The 26,617-nt window shown below is 45.3% G+C and overlaps 1 protein-coding gene across 4 annotated transcripts in view; it reads right to left on the bottom strand.

Moving 5' to 3' along the window:
• Positions 1 to 26,617, bottom strand: part of PCSK6 (proprotein convertase subtilisin/kexin type 6) — a 188,424-nt gene that overhangs the window by 81,082 nt on the left and 80,725 nt on the right. For 2 of the 4 annotated variants that reach the window (XM_047766897.1, XM_047766900.1), the window contains exons 7-8: positions 9,056 to 9,228; positions 2,668 to 2,880 (exon numbers count right to left, since the gene is read on the bottom strand). In XM_047766897.1, the coding sequence (XP_047622853.1) occupies positions 2,668 to 2,880; positions 9,056 to 9,228 (386 nt within the window). Of the gene's footprint in view, positions 1 to 2,667; positions 2,884 to 9,055; positions 9,229 to 26,617 lie in introns of all 4 variants that reach the window. The other 2 variants (XM_047766896.1, XM_047766898.1) reach the window with 1 other exon arrangement.

Here is a 26,617-nt window from a genome sequence, read left to right as displayed (position 1 = left end):
GGGGAAGGAAGCTGAGGGCAAGGGAGCAGGGATGAGGATGCAACCTCTCTGACCCCAGGATCTTCATCTGCAAGTGAGCTTAACGACACCTCCATCATGGGGCTTCTATGAAAGTCATAGCTGGCACCTGGCACATACCTGTGCTCAGTCAATGGTGGCACTGAAGGAAACTGAGGGTATGGGCAGGTGAGGCCCATGGCTGGTGAGCCAGCCTCAGAGAAAGGGCCTCCCTGCTGGGAGGGGATGGCTGAATCAAGGTGGCAGCCCTCTTCTGAGACCCGACATTGTGTTTGGTACTTGGTTCAGTGAGTGAATGAACAAGGGACAGGTGCCTGCTTTTGGTGCCACTTATTTCATCATGAGCCCTGTCTCAGCACAGGGCATTCCCTCACTACGGTGAATGCTGGTCGACACTGGCTGGACAAGAGGGATGGAAGAGGCCGAGGGGCTGAGCTTCAATTTCCATCCGACGCCTGCCAGAACTTGGCAGACACAAGCTGCCCACCATCCAGAGTAACGGGGGCTCATCCCCTTGCAGGTCTCTAAGGGGACTCAGAGCAAACACCTGGTTCTGGTTGAGCTGAACAACAAACTAACCTGCCACCCATACTATCAGGGAAGTGGTCCAGGAAGCAGCTGCGACTGAATAGGATTTTTCTCTTTCATCCATCTCCCAACGCCCTTCTTCCCATATGTGAGGACTCAGCGAAGAGAATTTCTTTCTTTCTTTTTTTTTGTCTTTTTTTTGCCATTTCTTGGGCCGCTCCTGCAGCATGTGGAGGTTCCCAGGCTAGGGATCTAATCGGAGCTGTAGCCACCAGCCTATGCCACAGCCACAGCAACGCGGGATCCGAGCCGCGTCTGCAACCTACACCACAGCTCACGGCAACGCCGGATCCTTAACCCACCAAGCAAGGCCAGGGGTGGAACCCGCAACCTCATGGTTCCTAGTCAGATTCGTTAACTGCTGAGCTATGACGGGAACTCCGAGAATTTCTTAAAAAAAGAAAAATAATTTACGGCATTTCGTAGTGAAGGTGTGAGCCCCCCCCCCAGTGTGATTCATTAAGCAAATAAAACTGTAGGCCCTGCTCCCAGGATGGGAAACTCCATCTGCCCAGCACGGAGCCTGGCACACGGCATCTTCCTGCCCACCTCCGGCCCCAGGCCTCTGTCAGGTTCTGCTCAACAAGACTCCAGCAAGTAAGTCCATGTCCAAACGAGCTAGATTCCTAAATGAATGGGACACCATTCAGAACCTTGGCCCTGTCCAGGGGTACGTACTCCAGAAGCAAAGGAAAATAAAAAATGAATAACTCTGCTAACCAGCCTGGGACACTACCAGGCTGGCAGTAGAATGATTGAGGCTGAACTTTCAGCTGGTGCAGAGCAGAACTGAGAGCAGGGGACCGGCATGCTCCCACAGAAAAACGTAAAGCTACGTCTGCAAAGAACGCCTCTAGATGTGGCCAAGGAGCAAGAGAAACAAAAAGGTGCTAGTGAGTTTTCAATTGAAAACACATCTGGCCAGCTCCATGGTCTCCTGTTTCACACATCTAAAAACCAATTCAGCAACTCTGCATTTGAATGCTGCCTTGACTTCAACTTGAAATCCTCCCCTCTTGCTTTTTTAAATTTTTTTAGGGCTGCACCAGCGGCCTATGGAAGTTCCCAGGCCAGGGGTCGAATCGGAGTTGCAGCTGCTGGCCTACACCACAGCTCGTGGCAACGCCAGATCCTTAACACACTGAGCGAGGCCAGGGATTGAACCTGCATCCTCATGGATACGAGTCAGGTTTATTACCACTGAACCATGGCAGGATCTCGTCTTGCTTTTTTTAAAGTAGGAAAGCACCTCGGGAAAGAAGGAGCACAAACTTCACCCATATCCCAAAGTAAAAATTACTTTTTAAAAGATAAAGCAGGAGTTTCCGTCATGGCTCAGTGGTTAGCGAACCCGACTAGCATCCATGAGGACCCAGGTGTGATCCCTGACCTTGCTCAGTGGTTTAAGAATCCAGTGCTGCCATGAGCTGTGGTGTAGGTCGCAGACGTGGCTCAGATCCCGAGTTGCTGTGGCTGTGGTGTAGGCCGGCGGCAACAGCTCCAACTGGACCCCTAGCCTGGGAACCACCATATGCCACGGGTGTAGCCCTAAAAAGACCAAAAAAAAAAAAAAAAAGATAAATCATACTATGTTCATTGAAGTGACATAAGACTTTGATGACTTAAGACTCAACCTAAAGTGTCCAGAAAAGTGTCACCTGGGTTTCTGAGCTGTTTGAGTATAGAACCAGGACTTTCTGTCACTCTGCTTTACACGTTGAAACTAAACTGGCCACTTGGATGCCAAGTGATTGTGACCACAGAATTTAGAAAGCTAAATGGAGACGCCATGCTGAGAAGGCACCCATTCTTAAAGGATATTTTTAGATCCCTAAAGCCAGAGAGGGTTTTAATTGGTATTTTGTGCCAAAATTAGAAAGGCAGGGTCCGAGGAAGGTTGCCAAGGGCATGGGGTTTGCCTCAAGGCCAGACCCAGCTAGCTCCCCGATGGGAGGCTGGGCCCTGGGCCTGGTCCAAACTGCTCTGACCAAGTCACCCTCCTGTGAGCAGGATAAGGAGTGCACCCCCAGGGCTTCAGTGCCTGCCCCGCACAGGACTCACGATTTTCCGCTCGTAGAAGGCCCCACTGCTGTAGGTGGTGGCTAGTGTGGACGCGCACTCTTCCAGGTACCACGGCTTATAGCCGTTCTCGGTTGTGCTGCTCACGGAGATGGTGTAGATGCTGTTGGTGTAGCCATCGCAGGAGCAGTGGTCCCCCTCTCTGCCACCGTTTCCCGATGCCCAGACGAAAATGGAGCCCAGGCCCTGCCGGCCCTGCTGGGGAAGAGGACAGGCGTCAGCCCGGCACTGACCCTTGTGGTGGGTGGTCTCAGCCCAGCCTGACCCCTCCTCCTGAAGAGGGTCTGAGAAGGATGTGCTGAGGCCAGACTGAAGCCACGGAGCATGTGGTCTGCCTGTGGGCTCTGCTTTTACTTTTAATAGCGTGTCTGTGGTGACAGCCTTAAAACCACAGAATCACAGGACCAGGCTGAGGAGCTGGCCCAGAAAACCCTCTCTCTTCTTCACAGGAAAATCAAGGCCCTCACACAAGCTGCTCTACTCCAGAGTTAGGCCTATAACTTCCCTCTAATGACCCACGATCAAAAAGACCAAGCAGTGCCACAATTATTCCTGAGATGAAAGTTGATGGCTAAATTTATAACATTAATTTTTCTGGATTGAAAGAGCTGTTCCTGGGAGGAAGAGGGTGAAAGTTCCTGAAAACCCAGCTGAAGATCCACCATTCCTGGAGAGTGAGCTACCTGAAGAGAGGGGCAGGGCCTGTGACCGAGGAAACAACGGTCATGGCCCAGAATGACTGTGGCCATCCTAGGAGAGTACCCCAGAGTCTCCACTGAAGAGTCAGCACTGAAGCAGCAGCTTCACTTGTATACAGGTTTTCATGTTCCAGCAAGTTTCTGAAAGATCAGGGCAGGCTCCTGCAGCCGTTCCACCCCATGCACACAGGGTCCATGATTTCAGACCCAACCAGGTGCTCATCCCAGCCATAAACACCAGCTAAAGAAGATCACCGGTTTCAGACCCATTTGGTTTGAAAGCCTGGACCTGCTGGTAGGGTACAGCCAGCCCCAGAGAATAGTGTCAATACCTATTCCCATGTGAAGCTGGACCCACAGGGCTGGTGGCTCCCACATCCTTGCCAAGGATCTTCTTCCAAATATGTGGGAGAAAACTGACACTTAGGCCCAACAACTGGCCAGTTTAAAGCAAACTTTCAATAAAATCCTGCAATCCCTGTAGAGTCCAACTGAAGCCCTGCTTCTGACTGGATGAATAACAAGCCCTTGGAATTGAGGTCTATCCTGGGCTGAGGGCACCAGCTTGCTCCAGAAGCCCTACAACACCCCACTCCATGTGCCAAGGGGACCACAGGTCCCACTCAGTGTGCTGATTCATCTTCACTCCAACACCCTTGCCAGTTCCAACCTGAGGTTCTCAAGAGAGCCCAGTTCCACTGCTCAAAGCTGCTGCATCCACTCATTTGCCTGCATCTCCAAGGTGGACATGTCTGAATGGTCACCAGCTCAATAGAAGGGTTATCACATTTAGCAAAAAGGTCAACCCTCTGGAAGAAAGACACAAAGGTACATTTGTGTGTCTGTGTATATCACTATCTGCAGGAAAAGATTAATCAGAAGCTAGTTCACAGCAACAAAAATCCACATGGAAGGGTGTTCAACCCATCAGAGCCTCTCTTTATTCAGAGAAGCATCGCTAAGACACTTTTACCTTCAACTTCCCACCTCACCCGAAATATTTATAAGAGACTATCGTTTTGCAAAGTGGGACAAGCAACCTTCCCACTCTAGCAGCACAGAGACCAGCCTCAAACAGCCCTCCTCGTTCCTGTGAGGAGAATCACTAGGGGTCTTGCTACGTTGCAGACTTGGACTCAGCTGGCTCCGGTGAGCCTGAGGATCAGCATTTCTAACAAGCTCCCAGGTGATGCCAGAACTGCTGCTTGGGATCCCACTTTGGCTAATAAGGGCCTCAATGTGGAAAGCCTTGCATCTCTTCACCTTGCATTTTGCAGGAACTACTAGACCAATGAGTTCTCACAGGCGTCCAGATATCCAAAGCCCCTTCTTTCCCTCCTGGAAAAAGTTTCCCGGAAACAGTGTAAGAATGAGAGGAAATAGCCAGATCCGAGGTATAAAGACATGTCTTCTCTGTCTCTGAGGACTGCGTTTCACTCTCCAGGTCTTTGGCTCATCTGGGAGCCACAGGACAGAGGCTCAACCCCAGCTGTGAACTTGCACTCCTGTTCAGGAAAGTCACATACTCAACCCCAAAAGACCACATTTTAGCATTTTGCCTGGGAAGCAGAAAGCTCATCCATGGACTCAGAGGGCTAGCAAACGCCCAGCATCTGGACAAGGCCAGTACTTTCAGTCACAATGACAATGAACCTTCCTTTCTAGGTGCCAAGCCACCAGAGGACCAACATCAAACACATCTTTATGCCCAACTATGGCGTTTGATGTTTCCTATCACCAAACCACATCAGCTACCAAAGCTGAAGTCAGATTTTACAGAAAAAGATTCTAGGTGACAAATGGGGCATTGAGGAGGAAAAACAGATGGGAGAATGAAGTTCAATTTGAGATCATCAAATTTCTAGGAAGATTTTCAGTGACAACTTCAGACAGCTGCGATTTAAGGTCCCCTATCTGACATATTTTATTCAGAATGACATTTAAAAAAAAAAGAAAGAAAGAAAGAACCTCAGTATTTCAAGAAATAGTGACAAGAATGATGGGTAACCACATGGTCCCCTCCCTCTGCACCTTCTTTACTCCCTTGGGGGCTGGATGAAGCTGGTGCTGCTCAGCATGCAGGAGTCAGAGCCCCTCCCTCTGCAGCTCCAGACTCTCCAAAGCCTGCAGGGGCTCCACTGACACCAGCTGAAGTGACACTGAGAACCCAAACAACCATGTGAAAACAATTCTCACCTCTCCTCGAAATATGGCTCCTGTCCTAAGACCTCAAAATCTTAGAGATCATCTCATAGAAATGACAGAGCTTCAGGATTCATACCATTCAAAGCAGTATCTTTCCAGGCACAAAGTGCAATCTCTAACTTACAGCTCAAATTAAGCTTAATTTTTAGGAGTTTTTGCTTGCTATCAAGAGTGAGATCCAGGGAGTTTGCTGATGGCCTAGTGGGTTGAGGGTCCTGTGTTCTCACCACTGTGGCTCTGGTTGCTGCCGTGTGGCATAGGTTTGATCCCTGGCCCAGGAACTTCCACACATTGCCTGTGTGGCAAAAAAAGAAAAAAAAATACACCCCCCCCCAACAAGAGAGAACCTGAAATAAACGTTGCAATTCTCATTTAAAAACAAAAAAAAGGAGTTCCCGTCCTGGCTCAGTGGTTAATGAACCCGACTAGCATCCATGAGGACCCAGGTGTGATCCCTGGCCTTGCTCAGTGGGTTAAGGATCTGGCATTGCCTTGAGCTATGGTGTAGGTGACAGACGTGGATCAGATTCCGCATTGCTGTGGCTGTGGCAGAGGCCGGCGGCTATAGCTCTCTCTGATTGGGCCCCTAGCCTGGGAACCTCCATATGCCTCGGGAGCGGCCCTAAAAAAAAGGAAAAAAGAGTGTGATCCAAGTGACCTAGTGGGCTGGGAAAGCTGAGTATTGGGATGAGGTTTTATATTTGGCCACGCCCAAACCTTCCAGCACCTCTGGGCCAGCACCTGGCACAGCTCAGGTGCCCAGCCACCTGACCAAAGCAGCCATTGGGTTTTCTAGGAGTTGTGAGGACAAAGGGAACTGGCTGGTGTCCCAAGAACGTGCACAAGGCCAAAACTTAGACCTGTGGTGTGTCTACACTGCTCCCCTTTTCCTTATCTCTCACTGGATGTCAGGGATGAGTATGGAGCTCTGAAGGACATAAGAATGGACACTCTGATTTGGGTCACTTGATTCTCATGCAACGCCTGAGCAGCTGGGAGGAGGAGGCCAAGGCCAGGCTAACCTGACTTGGAGGTGGAGGACCACGGGGTCTGAGGGTGGAACTTGGGAGGTGAGAGGAAATGGCAGGGAGGCCCTGGTGGCTGGGGTGGAGGCACTCTAAAAGATAAATACTCCACCCCCATAACAGAAAATTAATAGAAAGTGACCAAACTCAATATATCCAGAAAAGCAATCAAATCGTATTATTCAGAAAAAGAAAATCATTGATTGCTCCTCTGCGGGGCGGCACGATGAGAGATGGGCAGAGGGAGACAAGGATTCCTTTCAATATAATCCTTTCAATTATAATCCAAATAATATGATGTGATTGCTTTTCTGGATGTGTTGAGTTTGGTATTGGTATTATCCGATTTATTAAATAACCACATGTTAATCATGGTACAGCATTTACATAAGAACTTTTTAAAATGTTTAAAAACATAAATAATAAAACAGGCTTGACCCGACCCCACTGTCCTGTCACCCATAGGGAAGTCAAAGGCATAAATGCTGCCTTGGGGATGCCTGGGCTTTTTGCCTGAACCCTGCCAGCATTGCCAGGCCACCCAGGGCCACCCGGATGCCGACCACAGTTCCGTGTGTGCACCAAGAAGCTGTCCTTGCCCAGAAATCTGCCATTGCAACCCTGCTGGGCCACCTCCAAGCCCTCCTCCCGCTCCTGGCCTTTCTGACTCAGGACCCAGAATGGATGGCCACAGAGTGACTGGGGCTGGGCCTGCTGGGAGGAGCCTGCCAGCCTCCTTTGCTCCCCTCAGCCAGTGGCCACCTGCACTCAAATGTTTGCTCTGCTTAGTTCCTGATGGGGTTCCACCCAAGCATTCTAAACACACTGGGGCGTGTACTGGCAGGAGGCAACACAACCAAGGCTCTCTGCTCTGGGGTGCTGGGTTAGTGCACACCCCATAATGGATGAAGAGAGCTCCACAGCTGGGTGTGCTTGTGGGCAGGTGGGCTGAGACCCAGACATCCCTTCCACCTGCTCAGGCCAAATAACAGGCCAGGTGGGCGTCTAGGACCACCCCCCACCCATCTGCACATACCCCTCAGCCAGAGGCAGTCAGGCTCCAAGGCAGGGTTCAGGGGCTGGTCAGTGACCAGGGGGCACAGCTACTTTGTACTCGGGGTGATATCTTTCTGCTCTGGTTGGCAAACAGTCCCTCCCCTGAGCCCCTAAATGACTTCTTCCTCACTCTGTCCCTGGCACAGTAGGGCCATCCAAGTCCTATTTTGAGGCTCTTCCCTCTGTCACTCTGATTTTGTGTGTTGCTCAAATTTATTTGTTACCTATGTGATAAGATTTATCCTTACCTATATGACATGTTGGTTATTTTTAAGACATACTACAAAACAGTATGAATATGATCCCATATTTGTTTTTTAAAAAGGTGAGTGAACTCTGGAGTTCCCATCGTGGTGCAGTGGTTAATGAATCCGACTAGGAACTGTGAGGTTTCGGGTTCGATCCCTGGCCTTGCTCAGTGGGTTAAGGATCTGGTGTTGCCGTGAGCTGTGGTGTAGGTCACAGACATGGCTCGGATCCTGCATTGCTGTGGCTGTGGCATAGGCTGGTGGCTACAGCTCTGATTCGACCCCTAGCCTGGGAACCTCCATATGCCGCAGGAGCGGTGGAGGGGACCTGGAAAAGGCAAAAAGCCAAAAAGCCAAAAAGAAAAAGAAAAAAAAAAGGTGCGTGAACTCAGTTCCTTCTACGTGCATAGAATACTTAAGAGTGGAAGATGGAGTTTGTAGGATTGAGAGTAGTTTACTTCTTTTTGGCTTCTGCATTTTTTTCTTTCTTTTTTAACTGGAATATGGTTGACTTACAATGTTGTGTTAGTTTCAGGTGTACAGCACAGTGATTCAGTTATACATGTACATATATATACATTCTTTTTCAGATTCTTTTCCCTTACAGGTTATCACAAAATATTGAGCATAATTCCCCATGCTATACAGTAGCATGTATCTATTTCTTATCTATTTTATATATAGTAGCGTGTACCTATCTGTTAGTCGCAAACTCCTACTTTATCCCTCCCTTCCTTTCCCCTTTGGTAACCATAAGTTTGTTTTCTATGTCTGTGAGTCTATTTCTGTTTTATAAATAAGTTTGTTTGCTCTTCTGATTTTTTTTTTTTTTTTTTTTTTAGGACCACATCCTCGGCACATGGAAGTTCCCAGGCTAGGGGTGGAATCAGAGCTGCAACTGCCAGCCTACACCACAGCCACAGCAATGCAGGATCTGAGCCAGATCCGTGACCTACACCATAACTCACGGCAACACTGGATCTTTAACCCACTGAGCGAGGCCAGGGATCCGACCTGCATCCTCATGGATGTGAGTCAGATTCTTCCCATGATGGGAACTCTTCTGATTTTTAATTGTTAAAGAATTTTCACTATTCCCCACCCCGAGAGTTCCCCTGCAGCTCTGGGTTACTCACACCTTTTTAATGCCATACTCGAAGGCCTGTTTAGCCAGGCGGCCAGGCCCGTCCACTGTCTTGCCGTCGTCGTCTGGCCCCCAGCTGGCGCTGTAAATGTCGATGTAGTTGGGTCTGATGCCCAGCGACTTGGCCTCCACCACATCAGTCACGTCGCCGTCCAGCATGCGGATGCCTGAAAGCACGGGCCTTTGAGAGCCACGCAGATGGTGATCCCACACAGATGTCTGGGGCTCTGGGCAAAGCACCTTGGCCCCACGCTTAGGTGGGACACCAAGCTAACTGAAAACTCCTGCTCTGAAAGCCTGGGAATTGCACTCACAAATAATGTCAGAGAGATTCACGGCAAAAAAAACCAAAACAAAACAACAACAACAAAAAAACCACAACAGTACGATTAAGTCTGGGCACCATTAGAAGTTCAACAACAATGCTGAGAGCCAGGTGGAAGTGCTGTTCACATGGGCACTGACTGAGAATGGAGCTGCGGTCACTGGAAGAACCATCTGTTTAGAGCTGCAAGGCCGTAAGTGAACAGCAGAGATAAACTCTGACACTGTCTGCTTTGGCTGCCGGCTCTTCATTTCCCTTCCTCTCTTCACTACCTGCTTCGGACTGAATGTTTATGCCCCACCCCCAGCCCAATTCACAGGCCAAAGTCCTAATCCCCAAGGTGATGGTATTTGGAGATGGGACTTTTAGGAGGTACTTAGGTTTAGATGAGGTCAAGAGGGTGGAGCCTGGGGACAGGATTAGCACCCTGAGAAGAGACGGCAGCTGAGAACTTGTTCCTGTGTCTCCACTGGGGGCAACACAGAAGGTGGTGGCTGCTAGTCTTGGACTGGACCCTCCCAGGGGACCTGATGAGCCTGCCCCTTGACTGTGGATCCAGTGCTATGAGAAATAATGCATGCTATTTGAGCTTCCTGCTCTGTGGCATTTTGTTATGGCTGCTCGAGAGAGACAGAACCTCAGGAACCCGGGACAGGATGGCACGAGGATGACACCATCTTTCAGGCATGGAGACTGTGCCACAGGACACATGGGGGAGACACCCCGTCACCCACTCCTGAGGAGTGGCTTGTGGAGGAGGCCCCTCGCCCATGGGAGGAGACAGGGCAGGCCACAGGGGAAGTCCCTGTCTTGACCATCGCTTGCAATCGGTTAGTGACTGTGGGAACTACCTTATCTCACTAAGCTTCTGTTTGCTATAAATTGTAATGATGAAAGTGATTGTATCCATAGAGGTGCCTTACACACTAAAAAATATGATTCATGTAAAGTGTATGGCACGCGGTAAGCAATCAACATGTATGTTAGCAGCTTGTCTGACCTGAGCCTCAGTTTTCCCATCTGTAAAAATGGAAAGAGAAAAACCTACTTCTGGGGGTTGTTAACAATATCTACTTTTTACCTTCATTTTTAAAACGTACATTATTTGGCATGTATTAAGGATGGCATGGCACATACATGTCAGTTATAAAGGCTAATAAAATAACAGATACCCAGGAAGTTCCCCCCAGTGAAATATGAACTTGCTCCACTGGGGCCTCTACCTATACCCCTCACGGAGGAAACTGCTCAGAATCTGGGGTTGGTCATCCCATTGCCTTTACAAACTAGTGTTTTAATACAATTGTATACATGCTATTTTAAAATAATATACTGCTTAGTTTTGCTTGTACTAGCAATTAATCTTGGTTGGTAACATGTGTTATAAATATCTTCTCCCAGCCATTTCTTTGTCTTCTCACTTTGTTACGGTGTCTTTCGATAAATAGAGGTTTTTCATTTCAATAGGATAAGAAACAATTTCCCTCTGAAGAGGGCCAAATCCTTTCTGGGTTTTTGGCCTCTGATGTAGGGCAGAGCCATCCCTGTCGCCTCAGCTCATTGTACTTTTATCTTTTCTGATTTCTGGGTGGACGAGAGGAGTCGGCAGGGCCCAAAGTTCCACCCTTCCCGGTCACTGGTCTGTGAGCCCAGGGCCTCTGTCTCCATGGCTGTGTCAGAAACAGTGGGCCCAGGTGCTCTTGGAGCCACAAACCCAAGGAAGGGCGGTAACAGGTAACAAGTACCAGACACTGGCTGTATTGCATCAAAGGTGTGGCCCTGGGCAAGATAGAGAGCAGGTCACAGAGCGGGGAGAGAGAGCAAGAGTCAGAGTCCTGGGATGGAATCTAGGCTGCGTGTGACCTGGGCCAGGGTCTCACATCCTCTGGGCCTTTGTTTTCCACAATACTTACCTTCCAGGGTAGCTGAGAGAATGAAATACACATTGAGCCCTGGTGCCCTGTGCTTTTTGAGAAATGACCGCTGCTTTCTTTTTGCCCTTATATCTGACAATGGGCTTTCCAGGGCAAGAGACCCCACCAATCACACGGGCAACCAACACCAATTCTGATATCCTAGTGGTAACATTGAACCTGCTATTCTAGGGTTTCTCCACACAAGTTATAGATGTTGGAATGCCTATTTTTGAATAAGAACAAGGTGCCAGAAGAATCCAAAAATATGTAAAAACATAAAGACCAGAATGATTTCCCAACTCCTTTCAAGATGCTTCTCACCTTGGAGGAAGGGTGACTGATGCGTGAGAAAGAAGGCATAATGTATTTGGATTTTCATGAAGCATGTATTTTCTCCAACACTGACAAGTTGCCAACAAGGAAGAGGTAAATATTTTCAGTGGAAACCTGCTGTTCCAATATTAGCTTTAAATGTGAATGGCTCTCTGGAAAGTCCAAATTGGAGAAAAGAGTAATCATTTCTCTAATGAAAGCTAAAGACCCATTTCCCATAAATTGTCAGGTATAAAAATAATGTGGACAGATCATCTGAATGGCGAACCAATGCCTGGCTGTCCCCGTGCTCACAACCTGAGCTGTGGGCTGGGTTCAGGGATCCCGAGGGCAGGGTAAGCATACCTGACCAGTCCACTCTGAGCGCCCATCTGAGGGTGTAAGGAGGAGGAGGTGGGGCTTTGCAGGGTCTGGCGGGTTTGCTTTGGGTGAACCCCTCAGAAGCATGCTGTCAGGGCTCAGGTCCCCAGCAGAGCCTGGCACCCAGGGAGGAATCTCACATTGGCCTTGTGTGAAATAGCAGGTGCTTTCCATAAACTAGCCTACAGCCAAAAGGTTTCAGAGCCCCCAGAGACCTTGAGGAAGGGAATGATTTTACAAGTCTCTCTCTCTCTTTTTTTTTTTTGATTTTACAAGTCTCTAGATGAGGTTAAAAAAACAACCACACTTTTATCATACTGACCCGTCCTTCTGCCCCTCCCCTGCTTCTAATTTATGCTACGACTTTGCAAACCACAGACCTTCCAATGCAAGGCTGACCTCTGGACGTGCAGTTGATCATGGAGAGCAGCCAGAGACATGACGTCTCTCCAGAAAACTTTCTGAAGATGTTCCATGTTAAAAAGGCAACGGGGAGATCAGAGTGCTGTATAGGGAGACAGAGCCTTTAAAGAGGTAATTAAGCTAAAGTGAGGTCATAGGGGTGGGCCCTCATCCAGTACAACTGGTCTCCTTTTAAGACGAGGAAATTCCGACAGAGACAACACACAGACTAAGGATGACCATTTGAAGACAGGGAGAAGCAGCTGTCTGCTGGCCCAGCAGAGGGGCCTTGGGAAAAAACCATCTGCCAATGCCTTGATCTTGGCCTTACAGCCTCTAGAACGAAGAAGGTTTATACATTTTTGTTAGTAAACCAAAGAAGAAAAAAAAAAAAAAAGGCCAGAGGAAGGACACACACACACACACACACACACACACCCACACCCACACACACATGCAGAGCCCCCAACAACACAAGAAGTCAGCTCTCAGCCAGTTGTTACCGACTGGTGGAAGACAGAGGAGCAGGACAGCTGGGCCCACTTTGTTTATTGAGAAGTAATGTATTTTGCCTTCAGCAAATGAACAGCAATGCAAGAGCAATGAACAGCAGCAAGTAAAATTAGATTGTAGCTTCCTGAGTGTGACAAGTAGGCCTCCCCAACAAATTTTGCTCATTAATCTTGAGTTGATTTTAGTAAATCCACAGAGAATTGGGTTTTGGTTGTTGGTTTTTTCTCCCACTACCTCCAGTACATTCTGTTCTACCAATCACCATTCTGGGCCAAGGGAGGTTCCAACACTTGTTTAGAAATGCTACAAACCTAAAAGGTTTCTGTTAACTTTCATTATGGCCTAAGACAAACAGGGCTCTCACATCTCTAAACATGCCCAGACATGACAGCCTCCTTCTAGAACCCAGGGGATGGGTGGGGGTGGGGTGGGACGGAGTCTGCCAAGTTGTGGGGCACATATGCATTCGCCATTGTCACATGAAGTGCTTGGAGACCAGTGGCTGACAACCAAGCCAAGCCCCCCTTGGCCTTCTGCTCTGTTCCTGATCTGCTTCCACACTGGAAATGCAGCATTAGCCAGCAGTGCACCAGGAAACTCATGGGCATGTCCTGCCATGGAGCCCTGAGCCAATGACACAGGGCCCCTCCTAGGTAAGGTCTTACAGTAATCGTGTGTTTTACTTTCTGTATTCGGATGCTTTGACATCTTGGGGCCTTGGTGACCCTAGAGGGACTGACATGACCGCCCTGAGGGCTGTCAGTTCCTAGAGATGGTATAGACCTCCCCCAAGGGGCAGGTCTTTCCTGTGCACACCAACCAATCCAGAGTCCACACCTCCAACCACCCTCTTCATGGGGTTCCCAGACTCTGGGCCATTCTCCACCTGCCCTAACCAGCTCAGGTCTAAGTATCAGACAACTAGAGATGGCCCCAAAACCCCAAAGCCCTGAGAAGATACAAACTAGCCAATCCTAAACCTGCCTCACCCAATCTTTCCTATAGAAACCATAATAATGGCTGCAACCCATGGGTTCCCTTCCTCCCTCTGCCTCCTGACCAACCCTGGTGCTTCCCCATCTGTCCCACATGCAAGGCAAAATCCCTCCTCTTGGGAACTGTGAGTAACAAACTCGGTACAATGGAATTCTGGCTGTGGGGCAAGAGGATCAGCAGTGTCTTGGGAGCACTGGGATGTGGGTTCAATCTCCGGCCTGGCACAGTGGGTTAAAGATCTGCATTGCCATAGCTCTGGCTTAGGTTGCCACTATAACTCAGATCTGATCCCTGGTCTGGGAACACCATATGCTGTGGGGGTGCCAAAAAAGGAAAAAAACCAAAACAAACAACCAACCGAAAAAACAAACTCAGTGCACTGGCCATTGTCTCCTGATCTGTTGGCCCTATCATACCTAAATAACAATGAAACCTTCTGCTGATTTTTCAGAGAACAGTAAAAAGTGGAAGAACCTCAGCAATTCTCTAGAGATCTGAAACCTAGACTGACTTTCACATTTCCTCCAACAGAGACCAGGCGCCAGAGAACAACAGTGAATTGTCCAGGGCACACAGCAATTCAGTGAGAGCTGGCAGCCTGGGACACAGGACACAACAGCATGCTCTGGGGCCAGATGGGACACCCATATATCTACCCTGCAAGTGGGGACAGCAAGGAGCCCTAGAGGAAGTGGAGAGGGTGTGGCCACCAAGCGACAGTGACGGGGCGTGACCATGCTTGTCCTGCTCCTCCTTCCCGAAGCTCCTCTCAGGCCCAGGGGTACTCAGACCCAGCAGGTGGGGCCTTTGATGGGAATGCGGAAGCTGGAGCTGCCCATAGTCACTAAATCTCCTCAAACCTCCCAATGCATTTTAAATCCTATTGCAGTTGAAAATGCACTTGGGACCTTTGAAGATTAATATGTAGCTTAAACTGTCCTCTTAAAATGCTCATAAGTCTAAACTGCTTAATGGAAACACTAATGAGACTGAATTCTGTGACTCAGAATTAACATAATTAACTAATTTATGGGCATGGATTAATTTAGCTATAATGTACTTAACATTCTCATGTTTATGAAAGGAAAAACATGATTCAGTTTCCCAATCAAAACATGGAATGAAAACACCAACAGGAATGCGCACTTTTCCTTCCTAGAAGCAGAGGAAGGAGGCTGAAAAGATGCATATGCTCTGTCCTTCCTGAAGCTTGAGCAGGCAGTTTTTCTGTTTCAGAGCATCTGCCAGACCTGGAAGGGGGTCCTGGCAACCACTCACAGCCTTGCTCCCAAGCGGCCTTGGGATCTGTCCCTTGGGCTGGCAATGCTTCTCTGAGCTGGACACAGGACAGGTTGTACCAAAACTGCTGTGCCCCAGGTGACACCATCCTGCCTCAGGAGTGTATGAATCTCATTAGACATCAGCTCAGGTGAGGAACTTGCCAAAGCAGCTGCCCCCTAAACTTAAAGGGATAAAGACTTCATTGGCCTGTCCCACAGGTTCCCTGACAGAGCAGGCTGGGGTGGGGGATGGACATCTGGCTCCCCCCAAAGCCTGTCTTGGGACTCTGGGAGGCACCCTGAGGCCAGCAGGACCTGATGTGGTGGCAGGCTCAGACCACAGCCTGTAGGCTAGGCGGGGCCTTCACACCCCTCAAGGCACTGGCAGGGAGAGTTCTGTCCCAAGACCTCACCTGATAGGTGAGTTAAGGATGAGGATGAGAAACTGAAGGCTGGTGGAGGCAGCCAGGTCTGAGGCCACCCACCACCAATGCTGACCAGAAGCAGATGGGATAAGAAGGAAAGAGCTTTACAGGGAGTTGAAACAGGGAACACTAAACACAGGGCTAAATTTTTTTTATTTTATTTTAGGGCCACACCCATGGCATATGGAGGCTCCCAGGCTAGGGGTCCAATCGGAGCTACAGCTGCCGGCCTATGCCACAGCCACAGCTACGCTGGATCCTTAACCCACTAAGCGAGGCCAGGGATCGAACCCGCAACCTCACGGCTCCTGGTTGGATTTGTTTCTGCCGCACCACGATGGGAACTCCCACAGGGCTGAAATTAAAAAGCAGTGGGGGGTGGGGGGAGAGTAGAGAGAAAGTGAAGAAAGGTTGAGTGAGAAGAGAGGGCAGGAAGGAGGCCTGCCATCCTTGCTCTTTATCCTCCTATGTTATTCCCAATATCAGAGGGAGGATGAAAAGCACAACTTATTATATTTTAGGCCAAGAGAGAGAAACAAGGTCAGATTATCTCTGGAAGGAATATGACTTTGCTCAAGGAAAAGAATACATTGTGCACCACAGACCCTCCTTTTCCACTTCTGTTCTTGTTCACAGGGCTTGGTAGCTGTGCTCATCCAGTCACCACCTATGTCCCAGCATCAGCGAGCCACGGCTGCAAAGGGACAACCCAGGCTTCAGGTCAGTGAGCCTGAGTTCACATCCCGGCTCTGCCTCCTAACAGCTGTGTGGACCTGGATGTGGGAGGCAACCCCTCTGACAATCGGTTTCCCCTGGTGTGAGATGCCTGTAATAACATCCAACTTGCATAAACATTCTGAGGATCAGATGCAAAGAAGAGTATACGTGTCTGGACTAGTATGTGACAACTAATAGCAACCAGCGATAGCACTTACTGCCATCATAATACTAAGGAGCTGGGACCACGAAAGAAAAGCTGAGGGCTTGCTCCTTTTCTACTCAGGGCCCAAATCCCTAGAAATAGCATGAAAAAGAAAAAAAAAATGAACGAATCTGTAACATTCCTGGGAAATGAGACTGGCAGATGAGATGTTCTGAGGAGCTGTGGGAAGATAGCAAGCAGACGGGAAGAGGCAGCTGCTGGTGGAGAAGGCTGCTGCTGAGGTGAGAGCAGTGCCTGAGGTGAAGGGCAGGAGGGCCCTGAGCACGTGGCCCTCTGTGCTGAGAGTGGGCCGCAGGCTTTCTTCAGAGGCTAATGCCATGAAAGAGGCACTGAGGCCAGAGAGGCAGGACAGTGCCCGGGAAAGGGGAGTCCACCCATCCCCCTGCCAGGAACAACGCCACCCAGCAGTAGGCCCTCTCCTCCACATCTCACAGCCCACCCATCAGATCCGACAACCACCACAGCCAAACAGGAGTGGACAGCCAAGAATCAGCAAATATCAGAGGAAAATCAGGATCGAGAAAGAGAACCACCCAATTAAAAAGCTAAAGAAAATGATAACAATAAAAAGAAATCAGATGAGCCCAAGGAGACAGGGTTAATACAGCAAATGCAGGAAAAAAACTTCAAAATAAGCATCATTAATATCCTTTAACTGATGCAAGAAGGTATTGCTTCTGTTAAAAATCAATTAGAGGATGTCTATTTCCATAAAGATGGAGTTGAAGCACTTCCTACTAAGAAAAGCCAAAACCTGGGACATTATGTATGAAGCAAACATAAGACTGAAATGGGGAGAGGAGAAGGCAGGCCAGCTAGGGACCTCAGGACCCAAGAGCAAGATGGTGCTGAGTTCCCTGGGACTCTTTTGTCTCACGTGTTCGAGACATGGAGATGAAGATGCTGGCAACCTAGAAGTGCCTATGGAAGCAGACCAATAAAAAGTACAAACAGTAACCTGTTCCTTCTAGTCAAAGCACCAGGAAAGGGCAGTCCAGCAAAACAGAAGCGTTTGACACAATAACCACTCTAGCCAAACACCACAGACAACACTGGGATATCACCCCTGCTCACAGCAGCAATGGATGAGCAAGGAGGTTACACTTTCACCCTTGCAAGTCCCTAATGAGGCGCCCAAACAGCTGATGCCAGAAAAGAGCAAGTAAGGCAGGACTTTTCCCCTGCCAATCAAAAAAGAACCTCACTCCCATGGTATCAGTGAAGACCCCATGGGATCCTGGCCTTCCACCTTACCTGGCAGTCAAAACGTGTTCCTCTCCTCCTCCCCACAGCTGTCTAGTGGTATCAAGGGTCTGGTGAAGAGTCAGGATTTTCATCATCAACCATAATAATAAGATGACCCCACAGCAGTGTCAACAGAGGCCACATGGGGAATTGCAACTCCCATCCCTGCTCAGCAGTGATGAGAAACCCTCCCACTCTCGGATGTCAACAGTAGATAAGTAAACAGCCTGGCAAAACACCTGGCAAGAATGAAGCAGTGGGCCCCTGTTCCCTACCTAGCAGTGTCAGAGGAAGCCATCTAAACAGGTAGAAATAGATCCAGAACTTCATAATAGAATACAAACATGTACAGGTTTCAAGTGAAATCACACATCATATCAAGAGCTGGCAAGATCTCAAATGGAATAAGACAATCTACAGATACCAACACTAAGGTAATAGGGATGTCAGAACTATCTGGCAAAGATTATAAAGCAGCCGTAATAAAAATGCTTTTATAAGCAGTGACAAATACGCTTGAAATGAATGACAAAATACAAAGCCTCAATAAAGAAACAGAAAGACTCAGCAAATAAATAGAAGACATCAGAAAGAACCAAGCAGAAATGTTAGAATTAAAAATACAGCAATCAAAATAAAAAACTTAGGGAATAGCCTCAACAACAGAATGCAGGCAACAGAGGGAAATAAGAGTGAACTGCAGGTAGAACAATGGAAATGACCCAATCTTTTTTTTTTTTTTTAATCTTTTTAGGACCGCACCTGCAGCATATGGAGGTTCCCAGGCTAGGGTCCAATCAGAGCTACAGCTGCCAGCCTACACACAACCAGAGCAACATCAGATCTGAGCCGCGTCTGCTACCTACACCACAGCTCACGGCCACACCAGTTCCTTAACCCACTGAGCGAGGCCAGGGATCGAACCTGCAACCTCATGGTTCCTAATTGGATTCGTTTCCACTGCGCCACGACAGGAACTCTGAAATTACTCAGTCTTAGAAACAGAGAGAAGATAAACTAAAAAACAAGACACAACAACAACAAATTCTCAAGAAAAACAAATAGAGTCTCAGAGACTTGTGGAACTATAGAAAAAGATCTAACAGGAGATCTATCAGGATCTAAGAAGAAAAAGAGGGCAAGGCTGAAAAAGTAGTAGAAGGAATAACTGCTAAACTGTTTCCAAATTTGGCAGGACACAGAAACCTACAGCTCAAATCAGTAAGTGAAGCACCCACTTCAATTTACTAGAAAAAGAGGAATTATATACGCTGAAAGCAAGAGGACAGAAGAAATAATAAAGAGAAGAGCAGAAAACGGTGAAATTGAAACAGAAAAACACTACAGAAAATAAGTATAACCAAGAGTTGGTTTTGTGAAAAGATCAATGAAACTGATAAACTTCCAGTAAAAAGACTAATAAAAAAGGAGTTCCCGTCGTGGCGCAGTGGTTAACGAATCCGACTAGGAACCATGAGGTTGCGGGTTTGATCCCTGCCCCTGCTCAGTGGGTTAACGATCCGGCGTTGCCATGAGCTGTGGTGTAGGTTGCAGACGCGGTTCGGATCCTGCATTCCTGTGGCTCTGGCGTGGGCCAGCGGCTACAGCTCCGATTAGACCCCTAGCCTGGGAATCTCCATATGCCGCAGAAGTGGCCCAAAGAAATAGCAAAAAAAAAAAAAGACAATAAATAAATAAATAAATAAGTGCCTTGTTTAAAAAAAAAAAAAAAAGACTAATAAGAAAAAAAGATACAACTTACCAATACCAGGAATGAAAGAGAGGCTATAACCACAGACTCTACCAACTTCAAAAGTGTAATAAGGGAATACTACAAACAAATCTACACAAATAAATCTGACAAATTACATGAGATGGACCACTTCCTCAGAACACACAAACTACCACAACGCACCGAATATGAAACATATAATTTGAATAGCCATATAACTGTTTAAGAAATTCAATTTGTGCTTAAAAAAAAATCTCCCTTCCAGAAAGAGATTTTTAGGTCCATATGGTTTCCCTGGAAGATTCTACTAATAATCTAAAGAACAACAATTCTACAGAATCCCTTCCAAAACATAAAAGAGGAGGGATCACTTCCCAATTCATTTACTGAAGTTAGTATTACCTTGATACTAAACTAAGTCCTTAAGAACCTGACATAGTGTCTGTGGGGATGCAGGTTCAACCCGTGGCCTTGCTCAGCAGATTAAGGATCTAGTCTTTCTGCAAGCTGCAGCATAGGTGCAGACGTGGCTCAGATCTGGTGCTGCTTTGGCTGTGGTGTAAGCCTCAACTACAGCTCTGATTTGACTCCTAGCCCAGGAACTTCCATATGCTGCAGGTTCGGCCTTAAAAAGAAAATAATAATAGTAATAAAATTCAGAAATAAACCAATACAATCCACTATATTAATAAGCTAAAGAAGAAAAATCACATAAATCATGTCACTCAGTGAGAAAAAGGCAACAAAATTCAATACACATTCTTTTTTAAAAAAAACTCAAAAAACTATGAATAAAAGGGAACATCGCCAACTTGCTAAAGTGCATTTACCAAAAAACCCTTACAAATAACATTATACTTAACAGTGGAAGTCTCAAACAACCGCATCAAAAAATGGGCAGAAGATCTAAACAGACAGTTCTCTAAAGAAGACACACAGATGGCCAAAAAACAGATGAAAAGATGTTCAACATCACTCATTATTAGAGAAATGCAAATCAAAACCACGATGAGGTACCACTTTACACCAGTCAGAGTGGCCATCATCAAAAAGTCTACAAACAGTAAGTGCTGGAGAGGGTGTGGACAAAAAGGAACCCTAATACACTGTTGGTGGGATTGTAAATTGGTGCAACCACTCTGGAAAACAGGATGGAGATTCCTCAGAAAACTAAACATAGAACTACCATTTGATCCAGCAATCCCACTCCTGGGCATCTATCCGGAGAAAACCATGACTCGCAAAGACACATGTACTCTGATGTTCACTGCAGCACTATTTACAACAGCCAAGACATGGAAACAACCTAAATGTCCATCGACAGAGGAGTGGATCAAGAAGATGTGGTACACAGACACAATGGAATATTACTCAGCCATTAAAATGAACAAAATACCAGCATTTTTAGCAACATGGATGGACCTAGAAATTATCATGCTAAGTGAAGTCAGCCATACAATGAGACACCAACATCAAATGCTTTCACTGACATGTGGAATCTGAAAAAATGACACAATGAACTTTGCAGAACAGGTGCTGACTCACAGACATTGAAAAACTTATGGTCTCCAGAGGAGACAGTTTGGGGGGTGGGGGGATGTGCTTGGGTTGTGGGATGGAAATCCTGCAAAATTGGATTGTGATGATCATTATACAACTACAGATGTGATAAATTCATTTGAGTAATAAAAAATAAAATTAAATTAAAACAAACAAACAGTGGAAGTCTGAATCCTTTCCCTTAAGATCAGGAACAGATAAGGCTGTCTGCTCTAGGTTGGAAGTTCTAGCCATGGAATTAAAGCACGAAATGGAAGATAAAGATGTATGGATCAAAAAGAAGATAAACCTGCCCCTATTTGAAGATGACATCTAAAAGAATCTACTCCAAAGAGAACTAATAAGCAAGTTCAGAAAGGTTATCCTGCAGGATGCAAGACTGTCTGCAAAAAACAATTACATTTCTGTATGTTAGCAATGAACTCATATTGAACTGAAAGTACAATGCCATTTATAATTGCTTAAAATAAAATGAAATGCTCAGGTATAAATCTAACCAAGAACACACAGGACTTGTATAGTGAAGTTACATAATGCTGATAAAGGAAGATCTAAATAAATGAAGAGACACACTGTGTTCATGAATTGAAAGACTCAGCATAGCAAAGATGTCCATTTTCCCAATAGATGTACTGGTTTAACAAAATCTCTACCAAAATCCCAGCAAGATATTTTGTAGATAATGACAAGACAATGATAAAAGGTATGGAAAGGCAAAAGAACTACAAAAGTTAATACAATTTTGAAAAAGAAAAATAAATGGGAGCAATCGGTATATTCCATTTCACAAGTTCTATGTAGCTATAATAATCAAGACTCTGCTGTACTGGCAGAAGGACAGACACATAGATCAATGGAACAGACAGAGTGCTCGGAAATAAACTCACACAAATATGCCCAAATGACTCTCGACAAAAGTGCAAAAGCAACTCAATGAAAGAGAGACAAGCATTTCAATAAATGGTACTGGAGGTCCCTAGGCAAACAAAACAACAACAACAACATAACGGACACCTTATACAAAATTAATTCTCATGGATACTAGTCAGGTTCATTGTCACTGAGCCACAATGGGAACTCCTGTGCCATATATTTTGAGTTCTCTCAAAATGGAACTCAAAATATAAAGCTTCTATAAAACTGTAAAACTTCTAAAAGTTTTTCTAGAACTTTTCCAAAAAAATTTTTCAGAGTCTAAGATAAGCCAAAGAATTCTAGGATGGATACTAAAAAAACATGACCCACAAAGGAAAAGTTGACAAATGGATTTCATCAAAATTAAAAACTTTTACTCTCAAAAAGACCCAGTTAAAAAGGATTAAAAAGGACCCAGTTAAAAAGGATAAAAAGATAAGTTACACAATGAGAGAAACTATTCACAAACAACATAAACATAAAATGACTAGTAGCTAGAATGTATAGAGATTTCTCAATACTCAACAGTTAAAAATCAGAAAATGAGAAAAAGACATATAGAGAGATTTCACTGAAGAACATACAACAGATGGAAAATAAGCACATGAAAAGATCATCATCATTAATTATTAGAGAAACATCACTAATTACTAGAGAAATGAAAATCACTAATTATTAGAGATAGTGCCAATTTCTGCTGTACAGCAAAGTGACCCAGTCATACATATATGTACATTCTTTTGCTCATAGTAACAACCATCATCATCTATCCCAGGAGACTGGATATAGTTCCCTGTGCTGTACAGTATGACTTGTACAGCAACATCACTAATTACTAGAGAAATGCAAATCAAAACTAGCATGAGGTACCACCTCACCCCAGTCAGAATAGGCATTATTAACATGTCTACAAATAAATGCTGAACAGGCTGGGAAGAAAAGTGAACTCACCTTCACTGTTAGTGGGAATGCAAATTGGTAGAACCACTATGGAAAACAGCATGGGGGGGCCGGGTCCTCAGAAAACTGAGTATAGAACTACCATATGATCCAGCAATCCCACTCCTGGGCATATATCTGGACAGAACTATCATTCAAAAAGATAATGCACCCCTATGTTCATTGCAGCACTGTTCACAATAGCCAAGACATGGAAACAACCTAAATGTCCAGTGACAGATGAACAGATTAAGAAGATGTGGTACATATACACAATGGACTACCACTCAGGCACAAGAAAGAACAAAAAATGCCATTCTCAGCAACATGGATGGAACTAGAGACTCTCATACTAAGTGAAGTAAGTCAGAAAGAGAAAGACAAATACAATACAATATTACTTATACGCGGAATCTAATATATGGCACAGGAGTTCCCATTGTGGCTCAGTGACAATGAACCTGACTAGTATCCATGAGGACGTGGGTTTGATCCCTGGCCCCTCTCAGTGGGTTAAGGATTCAGCATTGCCGTGAGCTGCAGTGTAGGTCACAGAAGCAGCTTGGATCTGGTGTTGCTGTGGCTGTGGCAAAGGCCTGCAGCTACAGCTCTGATTCGACCCCTAGCCTGGGAACTTCCATATGCCGCAAGTGTGGCCCTAAAAAGAAAAAAATTAAATAAAATAAACATATGGCACGAATGAGTCTATCTACAAAACAGAAACAGATTCATGGACATAGAGAATAGACTTGTGGTTGCCAAGGGGGAGAGAGGAAGGAGTGGGATGGACTGGGAGCTTGGGGTTAGTAAATGTAAACTATTATATTTAAAATGGATAAACAACAAGGTGATACCGTACAGCACAGGGAACTATATCCAGTCTCCTGGGATAGATGATGATGGTTATTACTATGAGCAAAAGAATGTACGCATATATATGACTGGGTCACTTTGCTGTACAGCAGAAATTGGCACAACACTGTAAATCAACTATACTTTACTTGAAAAGAAAAAGATACCCCATATCACTAGTATTAGAGAAAAGCCAAATAATGAGATAGTACTACATACCTACCAGAATGGGTAACATAAAAAACAGTGACAATACCAAATACTGGCAAGCATGCAAAGAACTGGACCCCTCATACACTGCTAGTGGGAATGTAAAAGGTACAGCCTCCCTGAAAAAAACTTGCCAATTTCTTAAAAAAAAAACAAACCATGTAATTATTACACAATCCAGCAACTGCACTCCTGGACATTTATCCCAAAGAAATGAAGACAATGCCACATAAAAACCCATGCAAGAATGCTTCTAGGTACTTTACTTGCAATATCCAAAAACTAGAAGAAACCAGATGTTCTCCAATGGGTGAATGGTTAAACAGTGTTACATCCATATCATGGAATACCATTCATCAATAAAAAGGATCAAACTACAAATAAACACAACAACCTGGATGAACCTTCGAAGAATCACACTGAGTGCAAAACACCAATCCCCAAAGTTACACAGTGTATGATTCCATTTTTTTCCAAGTTTTACTGAGCTTTATTACAAATTAAGATAATAATTTATTACCTAATCAATTAGATAATAATAATCACAAAATTAAGGTAAAAAATTAAAGATAAAAATTATTCTAGGAGTTCCTGTTGTGGCTCAGCGGTTAATGAATCTGACTAGGATCCATGAGTATGCAGGTTCGATCTCTGGCCTCGCTTAGCGGGTTAAGGATCCGGTGTTGCCGTGAGCTGTGGCATAGGTCGTGGATGCGGCTCGGATCTGGCGTTGCTCTGGCTGTGGTGTAGGCCGGCAGCTGAAGCTTTGATTCTATCCCTAGCCTAGGAACCTCCATATGCCACAGGTGCAGCCCTAAAAAGAAAAAAAAAAATTATTCTAACCACATAAAAATAAACTTTTTTTGGAGGGGGAGGGTAGCACCTGTGGCATATGGAAGTTCCCAAGCTAGGGGTTGAATCAGAGTTACAGCTGCCGGCCTACCCCACAGCAACACCAGATCCGAGCCGTGTCTGCAATCTACACTGTGGCCCACTGAGGGGCCAGGGATTGAACCTGCATCCTCATGGGTACTAGTTGTGTTCATTACCACTGAGTCACAATGGGAACTCCAAAAACAAATTTTTAATGTCAATATTAAATGACAATTAAGTTATTAACAAACTAGAAAAAAATATTTGAACATGAAAAGGATAATAATATTTCTATTGATTTAAAAATCAACCCTACTCTACCCAGATATTGATTATAACCTCTAGCTAAAAGTGAGTGAAAAAGTTGGGGAGCAAGAATATTGAACTTCACTTCTTCACATGAAGAAAAATAAAAGGAAAGGAGATTTTTATTTTAGTCAATACTTTTTGACTCAAAAATTTTGGATTTTTGTTTTAAATTCTAATCTCTCAACTTTAATTCCTTCTCAGGAAATACACTGGGGAAAAAGTTTACATTTAACTCTCTGGCATCTGTAATGCTGACATTAATGCATCATCTATATGTATACCTTGTAATTGGGATATTTATATTTTATATAAACCATAATTTAATTCCACTACATAGTATTTGACAAACTATGTTGGCCAATGTGGTTGAGTACTCTGGAATAGGAAACAGAGGGATTTCTTCATATTGGTTACTAATTGGCCCTTAGAGTTAATGTGCTTTTCCAAGAGGAAGACACTCCCAGAATATTCTTGTTCCCAAATTATGGTTCTATTTATACATCATTTTTGAAATCAGAAAATTATGGAAATGGAGTACAGATTAGTGGTTGCCAGATGTGAAGGAAGGGGGTGGGGTAGGAGTGGTTGTGGCAATAAAAAGGCAACATGAATGATCTTTTGTGATCCTGTTCTGTATCTTGACTGTTATCAGCATCAGTATCCTGTCTGTGATACTGTACAGTGGTTTCAGGAGAGGTCACCATGGACCTCTGTGTATTATTTCTTACAGTTGCATGTGAACCTATCATCACTTCGAATGCAAATTTAATTGAAAACATCAAATAGAAATCCTAGAAGGTAACTTATTTTCAAAATTTAAAAGCTGAAAAGATATCAGACAGCTGGACAATTAAGCTTAGGGGTTTACCCAAGATCCAAGTCAAAGGGTCAGAGGGATGGAAAGTCTGAACGTTAAGAGGCAAAGTTCTAGCATCTGTCCAACAAGAGTTCCAGGACGATGGAATGAGGAAAAATAAAGCAAAAGAGTCAAATAAATAACAAAAGAATTTCCTGAAGCCAAACAAACAATCTTTAAATTTTAATCTCAAATCTAAACATTGGTGACCAACGTAACTGGCCTACCTTTATAGTTCAACTCACATAATAGTTCAAGTGTAACAAAACTCTTAATAACAACATGGAGCCCTTAATAACTCACTGGGGACCAGGCAGGAAAATGAAAACAAATTCACATCTAGACACACAGTGATCGAATTCTGGAACACGGAAAGAGAAAAAAATCCTAAAAGTTTCTGGAAGAAGAAAGAAACCATCTGAAAGGGAACAAAAATTAATATTGGCATCAGACCCCATCAGTAACACTGAGTGCCAAAAAACCATGGGACAATGTTTTTAAATTTCTGAGTGAAAATTATTTTGAACTTAAAAATATAAACGCAGCCACACGTGTTAGAAGAAAATAAAGAC

The sequence above is a fragment of the Phacochoerus africanus genome, chromosome 2, assembly GCF_016906955.1.
Source record: "Phacochoerus africanus isolate WHEZ1 chromosome 2, ROS_Pafr_v1, whole genome shotgun sequence".
Classification (NCBI taxonomy): domain Eukaryota; kingdom Metazoa; phylum Chordata; class Mammalia; order Artiodactyla; family Suidae; genus Phacochoerus; species Phacochoerus africanus.
Note: the sequence above shows the minus strand (reverse complement) of the source record. Positions and strands in the feature narration are given on the sequence as shown.